Source organism: Hippoglossus hippoglossus, chromosome 10 (genome assembly GCF_009819705.1).
Source record: "Hippoglossus hippoglossus isolate fHipHip1 chromosome 10, fHipHip1.pri, whole genome shotgun sequence".
NCBI classification, from domain to species: Eukaryota; Metazoa; Chordata; class Actinopteri; order Pleuronectiformes; family Pleuronectidae; genus Hippoglossus; species Hippoglossus hippoglossus.
In genome coordinates this window covers 23,279,852-23,296,469 of record NC_047160.1, presented here as the reverse complement: position 1 = coordinate 23,296,469, position 16,618 = coordinate 23,279,852, and the positions used below count along the sequence as shown (strand labels likewise).

General features: G+C 42.2%; 1 protein-coding gene across 4 annotated transcripts in view; it reads left to right on the top strand.

Moving 5' to 3' along the window:
• The window catches only part of fstl5 (follistatin-like 5), a 156,486-nt gene that overhangs the window by 44,067 nt on the left and 95,801 nt on the right, over window positions 1–16,618 (top strand). For all 4 annotated transcript variants that reach the window (XM_034598348.1, XM_034598349.1, XM_034598346.1 and 1 more), the window contains exon 4: window positions 7,922–8,170. In XM_034598348.1, coding sequence (XP_034454239.1) covers window positions 7,922–8,170 — 249 coding nt within the window. The remainder of the gene's footprint in view (window positions 1–7,921; window positions 8,171–16,618) is intronic.

Sequence of the window (16,618 nt, the reverse complement as noted above, 5' to 3'; positions counted from 1 at the left end):
TTTTTGGCCGCATCTTACGAGAGCAAAGTGCCGTTCAGTCACCTCGTGTCAGAGTTAAATGCCTGAATTGATAAAACCAACACTTTCTCTTCATCAAATGTTTTTTTTTATATAGTTAGAAAGCGGAGAACCAGAGCAAAGCAAGCAAGGTTTCACATCAGCAGGTTGCAGAGCTCAGCTTTCATTAAAAAGGAGAAGGCCTTCCTCTTTATTAATGACACCAAGGACTTATCCTCTGTTCACACGGAGTTGGGCTTGATTGAATTCATTAAACAAAACAAAACTAGCAAAAGAAAGAACATGGCCACATTAATTACAAAGACAGTATCCACTCCGGCCATGCAACAGCAGGAAACTAGCTCTATACTCTCTACTTCCAATCGTCTACTATACGAATTGTGATTGATTTTTTGTGAAATTACTAAATTTGAGAAATGGCCTCACAACAGATGTGACTTGTGCTTTGCATCTCAGAGGGAGGACGATGTAACGCACCCACTGAGGTGGAAGGGAAGTCATCAATGTTTCAAACATAGTGGGTTCGCCGGCTCCAGAGGTTTGAAAAAGCTCCTGTGCCTCAAATAGCTTCTCATAAAATGTTCACGAGTTGTTTATGCCACCAGGAGTGAAAGTGTTGTCACAGTGCTGCAAATTAGCACATGATGGGTGGGGGGGGAGGAGAGAGGAAGTGCATTTCAGCAGGTGATGGATTCACGGCTGCACCTGGGAGGCAGACAGGTATAGCAGATTGAATTGACATGCGTAAAGCTGAAGATAACAACGCCGCTAGTTGCTGCATCTTCTGAAATTTGCCAAGGATCTTTGCCAAGGGTACTTCAGGAGAATTTTCTGCACATATCTCAAAATTTCAGAACACCGCAGCTTCTCTGATTTGACAGCTGAGTGTGCAGAAATGATTATGCACATTTGCAATCGTATACACGGAACAGGCTTAATCTGGGCAAACCTTCCATTTGACACAGGGGGCGTTGGGAGTTGCGGATTTTGAGTAAAACCTTGAGAAGCGAAGTGAAACAGAAGTTGTAAAATAGCTTTAAGCTTTATTTCCCTTATAGAGTGTGTCCTCTGGCGGTGCAGCAGTTTTTTGGGCATGAATTCGAAATTGATGGCCCAAGGATAACTACACAGAGCCAAACAAAACTAAATTATCATTTCTCATTACTGAACACATGGAGGTGCTATTTTTACCAGCTGGATATTATGTAGTAGAGACATTGCTTTGATTTATAACCTCACCTGTCATGTTTCAGGGTTGCCTGCATATTCAAAACACCGTCCGATGGTTGTTACCTGTTATGAAATGAAAAAAAACTTAAAAACCAATCGTTCCCTTATTGCAAATCTGTAATGAAATCTGCAAAACTGTGCAAACCAATAACTCAAGCTGGGTGAAAATGAACTGGCCGTTAAATTCCTCTCTCCATAAATATGTCACAAATAATTCACTGTCAATAAATGGGCGACATTCAGGGTCTCAGTGTTTCCGACGCAGTCCTAATGGTCACGATTTAATTCAGCGATTGTTAGACAAAACCCTCGGTAAAGTCAGATTTCATGATTTCAGACCTTTCGCCATGAATGCATTAAACTTTAAACTTATTTCTTCTTCTCTCCTCACAGCCCTTTGCACCTATGCACATTCAAAAAAACGTAATCCATCGACGTGTCAGCTTTTGTGAGGGATCGTGACATTGTTTATGTGCCATGTAGAAGTTTTTGTATTGTTTCAGTATTTGTTTATTCTGATTTGCAGCCCCCTTGTTCCCCTTCACGGGGCCTTGTGGGCCAGCTTAACTCGGTGCATGGAGGGAGCTCAGTGCCTCCGACTGTTGTTTACCACACACGGCCCGCCCCCCCCCCCCCCCCAGGACTCTGTGAAGCTGTAATGAAAACATCAGATGGGCACCGAACGAACATTCTCCGTTGCCAGAGAAAGGAAATGGAGAACTTGTTGAGAAACAGAGTAAACATCCTTCAGAATATTGGGGCATATTGCTTAAGTGGTTGTGAGTATTTAGATTCAGCTTGAGCGGCGGAGATGTCAAGGCAGCTTGGGATGGCTTTTCACAGAGAGCAGGTTGTTACACATTTGGTGAAGGGCAGTTTCCATTAGGCCGTTTCGTGTTTCTCCTCGAGCTGCGATATTTTCGAGGCTTTGATTCATCTGCGATGACAATCTGATCATGTTGGCCTTGTCCATGTTCGTCAGTTATCCCTTCACACGGTGTGCACCTCATTATGCATGCCCTTCAAATGATGCACACTGGACTAACATATGTCTGGACCTTGGTGTTGCCTACATGCTCAGACTGACGATTCTGATTAATTTGCTCTGCATCTAAATCTATTCACACTGGGAATTTTTACATCTACTTATTTTTTTTTTCATCATTGAGTAAGCAAGCTCTAAAATATCCCCTCAGCAAACACCGCAGGGATATTGTCCATCTGTAATAAATTAGTTCCTTGAGCAGAACTCAAAAAAAACATTTGAAACTTTGTCATGAAACTTCAGAATTATGTTTATCAGGTCGTGAGTGAAGCTTTTGGATACTGTGGGTTTCTTGAGAGAAATATTACAACCTCAGGTTAACTGTCATAGCACCGACTGATTTGCACTTTTAGGTTTTTAGGGTGTTGAGGGTTATGTCATTTCCTGATGACAAATAAATAATCAAGGTGAGTTTCTGTGCCATAGTCGTCAAGTATAGCATAGATCTGTTATTCATATCAAAACATCACACCTGTAGTTTGCTGTTATTGCAATAACCACCAGCAACCCTCAGGTTATTGAACGACCCTCTCTACCTGACTCTCAGCAAAATAAGTGATTTCCAACTGAGACATATTCAGTGTCCTCATTGCAACAAGCAGACAGTGATGCTTCACCTCTGTTGCTTTGCTGTTAAGATTTTAAAATATGCTAGTGTTCCGGAAGCCTGGTTCTGCTGCATCGTCCTTTGGTTTCCTTGTGTTACTGTTTTTTTCTTTTGTGCAAAGGAGAACTATTACAACAGAGCTTTCCTACATTGAAACCACATTGAATCACAACATATCAAAGGGTTATATACCATTGTTTTGTCATATCTGTTGATCAACTAAGATGCACGGTATAAACAAACCCACCATCTGCCTCAACAACAAGCATCTGCTGCCACTGCTGCTGCTGCAGTGTCCTTGAGCAAGACACTGAATCACTCCACCCTCACCATGATCTATTCTCCTTGAAGGTGTGTTAAGTGCATCCTTACAATCCCAAACTCTCATAACAGCCCTCGGGTTCACACCGCACATCATGTATTTCTCTCCACGCTCTGAAAAAGTAATAGGTCATCGATGAATGAAAGGCCGTGCACAATTCCTCATTTGTCCCCCGATGTCAGCTGATGACCAGACGGTTGGACGTGCATACTGATGACAAACGACTGCGCCCTTCGCTGACCCTGCTGGTGGCAGAGGATGCCTGGCTGTGCGACACAAATTCACTGAATAATCGTTATGCCAGGGAACCGCGGGGAATTAATAAACTAGCAAATTGACCGGCTCCAATCGGGTCACAGTGTCCACACTTGTATCTCGTCTAAATCCTCCGTGATGGCTGGGGGATAATGCCGGGCCTGCGCGTGGGGAGATGTTCTGGATGTGAACAAGGCTTACCGCTTTAAGTCGGCTTGTTTACCGCGACGTCCAGCTGCTAAAACCGAGCGTTCAGAAATTCATGAAGACATTTTAATTGAAAGCCACGTAGCTGTCAAATGAGAAATGAGTGCGGATTTAATAATACAGATATTCTCAGTGATGTCGAGGAGGATTTGAAATGCATCTTTTACACATTTGAAAGAAAAACCCCAAACCCTGCAATTATGTGGCGTTTAGATGATGGTATGATTAGACACAGCTCTGCAGAAACTTTTTTTTGTGTGTGTGTTTTAAACCGGAGACAACAGCGGCGGATGCTGACTCCTTAGTGTGTTATCTATTCAACCACAGGAGCGATTCCCTTGCTGGAACGCATTGGCCATAACCATCTGTTTAGGCTGAGCACAATGGCTGTTCATCTTGCTTTTCGACTGAGTTTATATATCAGGAGACCGTGGTGCTCGAAGCCAAATGCATCATAGATTGTAATTAATGCCACGAAGCGCTGCTCCCTAGTCAATATTTATTGGTCAGTGGTGAAACAGTGTGTGCAGCGTGAGAGTAAAGTGTGTGGATGCCAATCTGTGTGCCCCTCAGTTGAATTATTTTTCTATATCTCCATGAGATTTGCATATCAGTTGGACACTTATCTTAAGTAAATGCAGTGCAGCGCTCCACAAATCACGATCATGTGCAAATGGTTTGCATTAGCTTGTTTGCTTGGGAGGAAACTGCTCTGGCAGCATTTGGAGGAGTTTGGTGTGGACGCCTGGATTTAAAAACCTATTCACCTGTGCCTTAGGTTCACATTCCATCTAATGCTTCATGTCAGAATTGATTGATAAATTATAAAGAATGATCATCAACTAACACAAGTGCTTTGAGTTGCAAAAGCATAAAACCATGATTAGCTTTAAGTTAAATTGATACTGAGGGGGGAAAAAATGAAAAACACTGACGTTAAAAATCGGTACATATTTTCACTTTGAATGGTTTGCATTCTTTATGGCTAAAAACTTTTTAGCTGAATAAAGTTTTGCAAAACAATGTAAGCAACTTACAGTTGGACACGTCTTTGCTTGTGTTCATTCAAGTGAACCCCAAAAAGGGTTTAGACCAAAGTCATGTCTCTATCTACGCTCTAATTCTTTTAAAGCGATAAAACATATGCTCTCAACTTAATATGCACAGGACATGATAATTGATTTATTCTGAGTTCATTAAAAAATAATTTGTGAAACTGTGTGATGAGTCTGTGCAGTGCGAGTCTGTAGTGTCACAGCTTTTATTCATCTCATCGCTGTGCTGGTGTGTGTAACGTTCAGTTCGTTAAGGGTGTGAGTTTGAACAGTTTTGCTTTCACTGCGGCCGTTAAATTGTCCGTTTGTCCTGGGACACAAAAACTAAATGCTGCAATGTATATCTTTTATTGCTCTCTCATTACACGGGCAGTTTTCTAAAGGACTGCACACTAACAGTTTGCAAATACAATGACCTTTGCACAAAAGGGATTAAGCAGTGGACAAACCTATAATCATTTTTCTGTGTATTCATCGCAAGCTGTCCCTTCAGCCCGTGAAAGCTCTGAGTGACCTCCCGCTCTGATGGTTGAGTTTTTGTGTGTTTTTTTTCTCGGCTCATCGTTCCCCCTCCGATCCCGGAGGACTGTTCCAAAGGGCGATGTGAGAGTGAGACGGCAGCCATTAAAAAGCCAATATATTTGATGTAGTTCACTGTGCAGAATGATCTGTGGCCCGTGTTCAAACAGGTTGAAAAGGCAGAATCTTCAACTCTGACAAATTCACTCTAATGATTTCTCAAAGGAAAGTCCCGTTCTTCGTAAAGTGTGACTTCGACTTCACGGTCCAACAGCACATCTTATTCCTCTCATGAAGTTTTTATACTATTTCCAATACTATTTACTATTCGCTGTTTCTCAACCGCTGCTGGGAAACCCTACAAGCTCCAGTGTTTGGATCCGTGATTAGCTTCTTTTTCCTGCCACTCCACTAATCCCCATTGGGAAATTCTCCCTCGCTTGCCTCTTCCACGCTGTGGTCAGAGTTCAGGGGCCGCTGCAGAACCGCAATCCCGGAGCCAGTCACAAAAAAAACGCTTCACTCAAGGACACTTTTCCCACATTTCACTTTCTCGTTTTTTTCTTTTCATTTCGTACACCCTCAACTCCTCAGCCCTCGGATCTGATGAATACTTGATGACATGTAACCTCTTGTCATTGTAGAGGTCACTTTGTGTGAGGACATATTGGACACTGTAAAACCCAAACAGGACTGCTCCCTCCTTCTTAACCTGGAGATGAATGACATGTCTCCACTTCCTTCCACTATACAGAAATTAAAGCTAAATATTTGGGTAGGAACACGGCCATCTTGCACCCATGATGGTCATAAGAGCCAGAATCTGTGGAGTAGTGATCTAGGTGTGTAGCTGTGGTATCAAAATAAAAGCTCGACCAATCATGCGTCAGTCGAAGCTTTCAATAATGGCTTTTTACCCTGTTTTTAATGGCACCAAATAACTAAATAACACCAAACTTATCAGAAACATAAACACATCTGTAGTGTATTCTGTGCATCACCTAGCAAGAGGAACAGTGCCGCAGGTTCTTCAGCTAAATACAGTTTACACCTTCCCATGTTTTACTTTATTTTTTTATTGCTATACTATTAATAATTACAACCAAGAGGATAATAACATAATTTTATGATTTACTTAACGAAATAAGATTAAAATATAATCAGTCATCACTACGTTTAAGACACGTTAGTTCAACCAAATAACATGCAATAGCCAAGTAGCCTTGTATCTGTAGCAATGTCCTTATGGCACCTTTAAACTACAAGACACAAACTTTTGAAAAATGTAACTCAACTTTGACAAGGTTTGTCAACAGCTTATATTCTCTCTGAATAAAACCTTATTGAAATACTGCACCAACAACAATTCACAAAAGCAAGGCTACATTTTTCAGCTTTAAAATGTAAGGGCCCATTTATAACAAAAATATAACAAAAGCCAGGAATAAACAGAATAAACCCTTTGTGTGGAGCTTTAATGTCTTGTGTGTGTGTGTGTGTGTGTGTGTGTGTGTGTGTGTGTGTGTGTGTGTGTGTGTGTGTGTGTGTGTGTGTGTGTGTGTGTGTGTGTGTGTGTGTGTGTGTGTGTGTGTGTGTTACCTCAGAGCTGTTTCTTACACGAGTCACAGTTCAATGACGGTCTCTTGCTTTGTCCAAACAACAATGGTGACGCTCTGTGAGGCCTCTACAGATACAGCATCAGCACCATGTTAGCAGCGATGCTAACCGACAGCTACCCAGCAGGCTAACAGTTGTGCTCAGCTCCCTAAACACTTTAAAACTGTCTAAACACTTGTATACAGTCGTAAAACAGACTTTTAACAAATGAGTGAAGCTACTTTAGTGACGTGAATATCATCATCTGGTTCACTTTGCTAGTTGTTAGCTGTTGTTAGCATGAACACAAACACTGCTTCATCCCACAGGTGCAGCAGGTGAGACACTGAACCGCCCTCTCTCTCTTAGCCCCTTAGCCTTAAACTCTGGGGCTTTTAAACTTTGTATATTGTAACTCTGGGGCTTTTACCCAGGGGTTAAACATCAGTGGGCTACAATTAGAGAAACCTTTGCAATAATTTATTTGCATGTCTACTTAATTTGGTCCATGTCCCATGTGCTAACATAGAGGAGGCAGGCTTTATCACCTATACAGCAGACAGCTACCAAGACCCTTTCCCTTTACTTTTGGGGAGCTGTTGTCATTCATCTATATATATATATATATATATATATATATTGAGTAAAAAAATGATAAATGGAATATACCCTCACTTGGTTATTTAGCCTTATATTTTCCAAAGAGACTAAATAATAGTTGTGGGTGTCGACATTTATAAAACTGTGCTTACATTAATGTGAAAATTGCATCTTACGTCTGCAAATGTCAAAAGATAAAACAGGAGATGTTTTTCTTGTCATTGCATTTTTGGTGATATTAGTTTTGAAATGAACAGATTGTTTTAGTTGTTGTATTTTTTGAATCCCTCCCACTGTGGATGCTTTGTAGAGATCTTGAGTTGCATAATTTGTGCGTTTGACACTTTATTGGTTGAGAAAAACACCATCAACCATCGATGAGGATTCATAAGAGCTGAAACCCTGACTTCCTGGTTTTGTTGTGGACAGACGAAAAGTACTAACTTTCTCTTTATGTGTTCCTGCAGGTTTTATGGGACACAATGGCTCTCCAGGTCCGTGTGAACACAAGTACTGTGGCTTGGGGCGTCACTGCGTCGTCGACCATGAGACCGGCCAAGGGGATTGCAAGTGCTTGGATCACTGTAAACCGCACTACAAACCCGTGTGCGGCTCGGACGGCAAGCTGTACCAGAACCACTGCGAGCTCCACAGGGCCTCGTGCCTCAGAGGACACAGGATTACCATCGTGCACAGCGAGGAGTGCTTCTACAAAGGTGAGCGCTCGTGTGACCTTTCTCTAATGCAGGATGATGTGTGGAGCACTGGATGCTGGGAGTCTCGCTCTTTGCCCTTTGCTCGTATGCTTTCATCCTATGTAGTACAGTATACTTCCATGGGACACGAATGCTTAACCCTGTGTTAGTGTTCTGCCTGACTTGTTGAGCACAGGACAATATCTGGGTTATTGAAGACCTTGAAGAATAGAACGTAAAAGTTATTCAACAAAGCTTTTTCAAGATGGAAGAAGCGTGATAACTGAATAATCACTGAGCAAGAGACTCAAGCTAGGTGGGAAATGACCATTTGCCAAATAGCGGCTGCTAAGAAAGTCTGAACCACCAGATCCCTCCCATCATTAGGGAATTCCCTTTTGTTTTTTTGACGTGGTTGGTAAAATATCCATTTTCACATCACTAGCTCAGACTCAAAAGATTTCAAAAATACATCAAAACACCCGCAAAGAAAAAGTTATGAACTCAGACATATATAATTAATTGGCTAAGCAAATAAACTGTTGACTTTATGAGGACAGCTGGTTCACCCGAGCAAATTCTGCTTCTGTATCTGCTTTCAGGTGGCGATTAAAATGAGATCAATAGATATCAGCTCTCCACTTTCGCACATCACTAAATCTCAGTAAATTAGTAGTTTCCAGGGAACCAGCGGAGGCTTTGGAAAGTTGCTGTTAATCACCACAACAAAAGTCTCGATGTTCATTTTTATTCTTTAGTTTTTGTGCAGATAAAAAAGGCACAAGCAAGGTATGGTGTTTTAATTAGTGAGATTTTAGAGGTGTTGTTGGGCAGATTTTCTTACGCTCTCCATACAGCAGGCAGCAGATGTGAGGAAATCAGTTTACTTAGCTGTTCTTTCACTTTGCCTCGTTTAACAACACGTGCTTCTTGTTGGAATAACTGTGCTCCGTGGAAGTGGATCCATCAAGCGTCTTCTGTCTCATTTGGCAAAGAGAAAAAATAATGGTGGTCGGTGAATCCATGTGGGAGTAATATACAGAGGACGAACATGAAAAGCTGCATGATAATTAGGGACGGTTTCTTTAATGTTCTCAGCAAAAACAATTACGAGTCTGAAGCAAATGCATATTTTACTGCACATCTTAATTCTTAATGTCAAAATACAAGCACACATAGTGCATTAAGTGACATGAAATCACGTTGTACTGTAACAGAACAACGTCAACATAAAAGACAGTGTAAAACATATCACAGCCATTTACGTGAAATATTGACATGTACAATAGAGCGTTTCACAGTAAATGCAACATGAATCACAATTAGGGCACGATCTGAAACCAGTCATATGAGCCTTTGTAGAATGCACAGCTCGGTTTAAAGGCAGGAGCAGGTGGTGGTGCTCTAGTGTTCATATTTCCCCAGAGAAGGATGACTGCTCTCTAACATTGATTGTATAAACACGCCAATTATTCTTAGTCCCTGGAAACAAGGCCGCTCTCTCTTTCGTGAAGCTGGATATTGGTGAAGTAAGAGCTCCCGACACTCATCCACTTCATTCAGGGCAAAGGGGGGGAGCAGTGGCGGACTGCTCACACACGGCATATTCACAATATTCATGAGCAACTGACCGAGTCTCTGCATTGATTCGACAGGGTGTCTCAGCTACCTTGTTAACTTTGAAAAGTAACTTCACAGGAGACATAGGGTGTCTTTGGATCTATTTACTGTAGCACATGAAACTCTGTGTGGTCCTCCTCGCATCCTCGGATTAACTGAAAAGAAACTGCACATCGTCCTTGCCAAGTTCCTCCGCTGCTGGAATGTTGAATTTATAGACGAACAAAGCCAAACTACAGGGAGTAAATTCCCTACACAAGAGCCAAAATACAGTACAAACCATCTTAAAGTGGCAGCTGCCTCGTATTGCTTGGTATACGTAGGGAGCAGCCTGTGCAGAAACAGTGTAGGTAAGCTAATGTTCACAATCACAGCATCTGTTCCATCCCAATCACAGAAAAAGGCATTCGAATCAATGGCACATCCCTGGTGGGTGACGGCCCTAATCAGCCTCATTCATGCGCCCTGTCCTGTCCTGTCAGACAACCCCTCGACACCCAATCAGCATCTATCCGCAATGCAGAGTGGGATATTTGACCAATGTCAGGCGATCAATATCAGATCAACAGCAGCCAAAAGAAGGAGTAAAAAAGAGAATCGTGTCCCTTGCTCGGTCCAAACGGTTTTTCTTTGTACTCTGACTGATGTGTAATCAATTTCACATTGGATGAGAGCTCCGGGAAGAGGACGCGGGAACCTGCTGCAGTGATTAGTAATCTCTCCTAAAGGCATTGTTTTCCCTCTCTCCACTTTCCAATCATTTAAATCCATGAATTATAGAAATGATGTTTACAGTCGCAAAACTTTAAGCGAGGAAGAACAGAGGCATTTCCCTGAAATACAAACAGCTGCAGAGGATTTGTGTCCTTTGCTGCATCCACGCTGGCAATCAGAGGAAATGGATAATTGAGCAAATGTAATAGAGCTTACAACCAAATCTAGATGTCATTATGATTCAGAGGTTATTAGTGAGTAGAATGGAATGTGCCCTCGGTGGCATGTTTAATGTGTCACTTGATTATTTGTCCTCCAGGTAATGGGTTGAATTCACCTGGCAATCTGGAGATATTTCCTCCTTATCACGGCATAATAATGAATTTCCTGCAATTCAGTGTTTGTTACCTCCACAGAATACTTATGTTTTTGGTCCCATTTGTCTCTTTCTCCTTGTCGGGTATAGAATACTGACTTAAAAGAAGGAAAGCAACGGTTTACTTCTGATCACCATCGTTACGAGATGAACTATATTCTACCAGGCTCGCTACTTTCAAAGCCTAGGCCTCTTCTCATCTGCTTCCCATTCACCTGATAACATTTAATTCAGTCCCTGCTGTGTATTCGTATGCCTCCCTTACCTGTGTAGAGGTGCACTGACTAGGGAGCTTATGGATTACTCGTGATTTTGCTTCCCGTCTAACCGCGGCCAGCTCAGATTCTGTTGCCCGGTTTCAGTTTAGAAGTGATGGGCAAGTGTATAGTAAAGTAATGAGTGAGTCTATACTCTGAGTTACTGTCTCTAGAGTATTGGATCAAGGGTCTTTCAGGTCATCACCCGCCATCATCTGTCCACTCCTCGGGTGTCTCAGGTCTGTGCTGCCGCCAGGTGAGCTGTAAAAAGGGAGTAAATATCTTTCCCTACCAGCTCGCTCTCCATCTGACACTACACTTCATCCCCCTCACACCTCCTAATGGCTCCTCCTAAGGATGAAGCTCTTACCATCTTTCCTCTTGAGCAACCATGAAGTTGGCACTTTTGGTTGTTAAGTGACATGTCTCTACACCGGTTACTGGATAGATTGCTGTACAATTTGAAATGGATATCGACAGAATGTGTTCTGACAGCTCTGGTGATCTCCTAAACTAACGCTACTGTCACTTCGCTTCATCACCAAATACTGTACCTGCAAAGCTCCTATCAGCTCCAGCTGTGCAACAGAAAGATGGTGAACGTGTAGTAACATTAAACCTGCTGCAAATCAACATGTTAACATTGTCCTTGGGAGCATGTTTAGCATGCTGACAGTACCCCAACACATCACTGCCCTTGAATACATCCTCCCTAGTCTGCAAGTCTCTTTGGATGTTTTCACCTGTCATTTTATTTGCTGTGGTCTGAATCAGATGATGAGTTGAAGCATTTCTTCTTTGGTTTGGTTGCGTTTCAAACGGAGGAAAATCCAAGCAACCCAACATGCATCATTTCAAACCAGGTGAGAATGTTCCCTTATTGGTCGGATGTGTCAGAGGTGAGATCACGACAGTAAATACATCAAGAAGGACCCATGTTCTGGACTCGTACATATTATTGTGATAAAAATAGCCATGAAATGTAACGTACAGCTGCTGCTACCTGAGCTGCTACAGTTTGCCCGTCCTGCTGCTTCCCAGAAGGCAAAGTACACCCGGCTGCAGGAGCCTTTTAGCTCAATCTCTCAGAGTCGCCAAGTGTGATCTCTGTGTTCACACCTGCCTCAATGAATCACACAATGGGGGAAAACCAACCAGAGTCTGATTGGAGCAGACTTAAAAGTGTGTGTGTGTGTGTGTGTGTGTGTGTGTGTGTGTGTGTGTGTGTGTGTGTGTGTGTGTGGGGGGGGGGGGGGGGGGGGGGGGGGTTGTTCTCACCTGTCATTTTGTCATCAAATCACCAGAGGTGGGTGTTAAGGTCTGAACAGGGCTCTAGGCTCTGGTGAACATGAAGTCGTACAGACAGACAGGTAATTCCGACTATTTGGTGATGTCATCCTGCATCATCAGGACCTATTGCAGGAAAATACGTCTGGTTTATATCTGTGTGATACCAATGGTTACCATACGATTCACAGAAACATCCCTCATGTAGATCATTTATAAGACAGTAGATGGATTTAATATTTTGGATTATGTTCTCTTTAGAAACTTTCCTCTCCAGAGTTTGTTCCGTGTGGTCGTCTTGATCCTCACTCGCTCGTCCCTCCTCAGGCACAGACCTTGGCTTAGTGCTCTCTTATTTAAAAATCTTTTGAAGCTGTCATTAGTAATATTATGCCATTTCTTTCAAAGGAGGTATGTGCACTTTGCCCGCACATTAAATGTAATGCATTCCAAAGGATTTTTATCGGTTTCATATTGCCTGTTTAGTGGTGCAAGCTAATCACTGATAGACTAATGCATGTTACCCTGATATATACAATGACACACTCAAGTGTATTTTATACACATCAATCATAGGTATTTTTCCTAACGTCATAATCATAATCACATTTCTTTTTTTATGTTTATATTGAATTCTTCACTCAGTTGTTTCCAACTCACCAGCACGGGGAAGCTAATCATTACAGCAGCATAAGGTCTCCCTTCTGTCCAGCACATTAAATGAGGAGTTATATATAACCATTGATGGTTCGACTCAAAACAAAATGCCACAAATGAACTGTCAGTGCCAGTGAAATAAAAAGGCCAGCCCGACTTTAACGCTCTGCCCACTGCCACAAATTGGCTCAGACTTTTTTTTAGATTCACAGAATTTAATGAAATCACGATCAGTTGGTCACCAAGTTTCTGTTTCCCTCATTTGTCAGCCACTTACACCAGTGCAGACCTGGTTTTAATTATTTAATCTCAGGTCAACTCAATTTAAACTCCACAACTTCAAATATTCATAAAACAATGTGTTAGTTATTGAAGCCGAGTCACATTTACCATTAGTGTGCGTGTAAAGTGGATTTGCATATTTAGAGCTCTCTTGGGTAATATATCGTATTGCTAGTAATTTAAAAATTTGAATATACATTAAACATGCTAATGTGAAATAGGAATGGAAGTGCTCCAGCAGAATATGATGGTTTCAATGCCATTAGTCCATACTTAAACAGACGCCATTATTTACTCTATTCACATGTCATCATGACGTCTTAATACGTACCGTCAGCAGACGAGTCCTGGCATCTTATGATCACTGACCGTTCTGCCTCAGATTCACTTGATGGAAACACAATTAATCCCGTGGGCCAACTTGAACTTAAAGCGGCTGCTTTTCAACTGACATCCATACGCGTGGGAGCCGAGCCACTATTGGTTCTGGTCCCAGTTGGATGTGTCTCTGTGGGAAATGGACAGGACTTGTCAGCCAGGCCTTTTTTTTGTGCCTCTTATCTGCTGTGGAAGACAGGATAAAAAATGACAGCCGTGTGTTGACTGAAGCTTCTCATTAGCACTATGGGAAAGCATATGACCCCCATTTTCCCTTTGCACCGCATGGCAACTTAGCCAGGATCGGATCTGATTGAAAATTAAGTGGTGCACAAAAGCCTGTCCAATCCAAACGTGTGCATGGAGGCGAGCGGCTTTCTGCAGCAGACAACGAGTGGAGACAATCAGGGCTGAAGTTGCAACACATCAAGCAAGTGGTTCCAGTGCATTCAGCATGTCCAGTTATCTGAGAGATCTCACATTCAGAAAACCCTCAGACATTCAGATCCTAATAACCCCTCTGTGCCTGAGTGCGTCACATTGTTTTTTATTTACCACTTACTGTACGGCTGCACTGCATCATTTACTTTGCTGTTGCATCATACAGTTGGGGAAGGATGGATCAGAGATTTGCATCGGCTTTGTTTTAATATTGAGATGAGCCGGTGTTGTTAGATTTCATCAGACCGTTATAAAGTCTAATGGCCTGCGCCAAACTTCTTGTCAGATGAAATATTGGTTCGGACATTTTAAGGGGAGGGTCCAAGTGCAAACAAATCCAAATATAGTGAATCCCGAAGGAGATAAATCCCACGACATCACGAGCGGTTGCACAAACAGAATAGTAATGCAGAGTTCTGAGAGATCATGCAGAGCTTTAAGGTAATTTCCATTTGGTACCTTGACATATACTGAATGCAAAAATGTGTATTCTCCGTGTTTACTCCTGGAGTATTAACCTGCGTAGTACTGCACAGTCCCCACTTGTGCAGCCAAACAGCACTTATCCTTTCAGGCATGACTCCACAAGACCTCTGAAGGTGGTGATGCTACTGGGTACGAGCATCAGCATCAGATCCTCTGATTCCTGTAAGTTGAGAGGTTTGGGTCTCCATTGATTTAAAGTCTTTAATGTTACAATTCTTATAGTCTGGCAGATAGAATTATCACATCCCTGGTCTACAACAATAAACACAGTATGCATACTATACTTGCATTTTACTCGCTGTGGCCCAGTGCATCACTGTGCCGATGACAGATTGCCTCCCTCCCATATTGCTGTCATTTCCTTCCCTTGTAAACGGCGCACAAGCACCCAGCTGTCCACAGGATGGTAAAGAAAAGAAGAATCAGCCTCGGCCGTTTTCTCCCATCACACCATCGTCCAGTTTGGATACTCACATGCCCTTTGTAGGCGCGTTCAGCTGTTGACAGGGGTCAACGTTCACACTCTAACAGGTCTGACGTGACATTCTCCCACTCGAAGCAACGTGCAATGCGTTCTGTTCTCTGACGGCTTTTTATCATAACCAGCTTGAACTTCTTTATCATCACTTTGTGGCACAGTGGCTCTTCTGCATCAGTGAGCCTTGGGTTCCCATGACCCCGTCACTGGTTCACTGGTTGTCCCAATTTTCCTTGGCACACAACCACTGGATACAGGGACCACCCCACCACACCTGCAGTTTGCAGAGGTGTTATTACCCAGTCCTCTACCCATCACAGTTTGGCCCTTGAGTTTCTCAGATCCATTTTTTCCAGCTTCTAACACATCAACTTTAAGAACTGACTGTTCACTTGCTGCAGCTCTTGACAGGTGCCACTGTAACAAGATGATCAACCGTTAATCACCTGTCAGCGGTTCTAACAATGTGGCTGATCGGTGTAGTTTCAAGTTTAATGCAGCCGAGGAGGGACCCGTTTATTTTTTTAAATTAAGAATGAGGTGCTGAGTATACATTAGAATTACTGCTAAAATATGATGAGTGACTGACATCTCAGAGCCTAGAATAGCCCTTTAATTTTCATACGTACATGGTAATTGCAGCTGCCTGATGACCTGCACCGTGCTAATGATCTCACCTGCACCCCCCGCTGCTCAAGTCTCTGTGCCTTTGGTCTGAGCTATGCTCGAATCAAAGGTTAGTCACCTCCTCCCTGTTGGGCTGCAAACTGACGATTAGTTTTATCATCCGTTCTCTGCTGATTGGTGATAATCTGCTGATTAACACAAAGTGGCGTCTTCAGAAGATGGAAACAGGAAAAAAGCTGTAAATCGTATACATTTTAATACTAGAGGCCACCACTTGAAATATTGGACAGTTTTTACTTGAAATCAATGATTAGACTAATTGTTTTAGGTCTAAATCACCCGGCCAAATAAAAAAATAAAAAAATGTTTTGACACCATCCATCTAATAATTTTATAAAAAGAGAAAACACCTTCTGAATATTTGTAATATTTACCAGACGAGGACATGTCCCCCATGGAACCCGCCTCTGCTGAGATGTATTAGCCACTGAGTTGGCCGCCAACCATTCTGTGCATATTTATCTACAAATGTGAAAGCGGAGACGTCTCAGTGTGTAATTTATCGACAGTTTGTGTAATCAAGAGAGGAGGTTTGGATGTCACTTGGGTTATGAAGTAGGCATTTATATAATCAAGGCTCCATATTTTACAACATTAAATCAGAGACTGTAATTTTCCCAGATGTATCTTTTCTTCATTTTTTATTACAATGCCAAATAACATTTATCTTTATCAGCATTATGCATCACACAACTTTTTATCTTGTCAAAAGTAGCACAGAGTAATCGCCTGTATTTAAATGTTCCTAAGTTTATAGTTAGTGGTCAGTAAATGGTAAAATATTGTAAATGTATCTGATCTGAGAC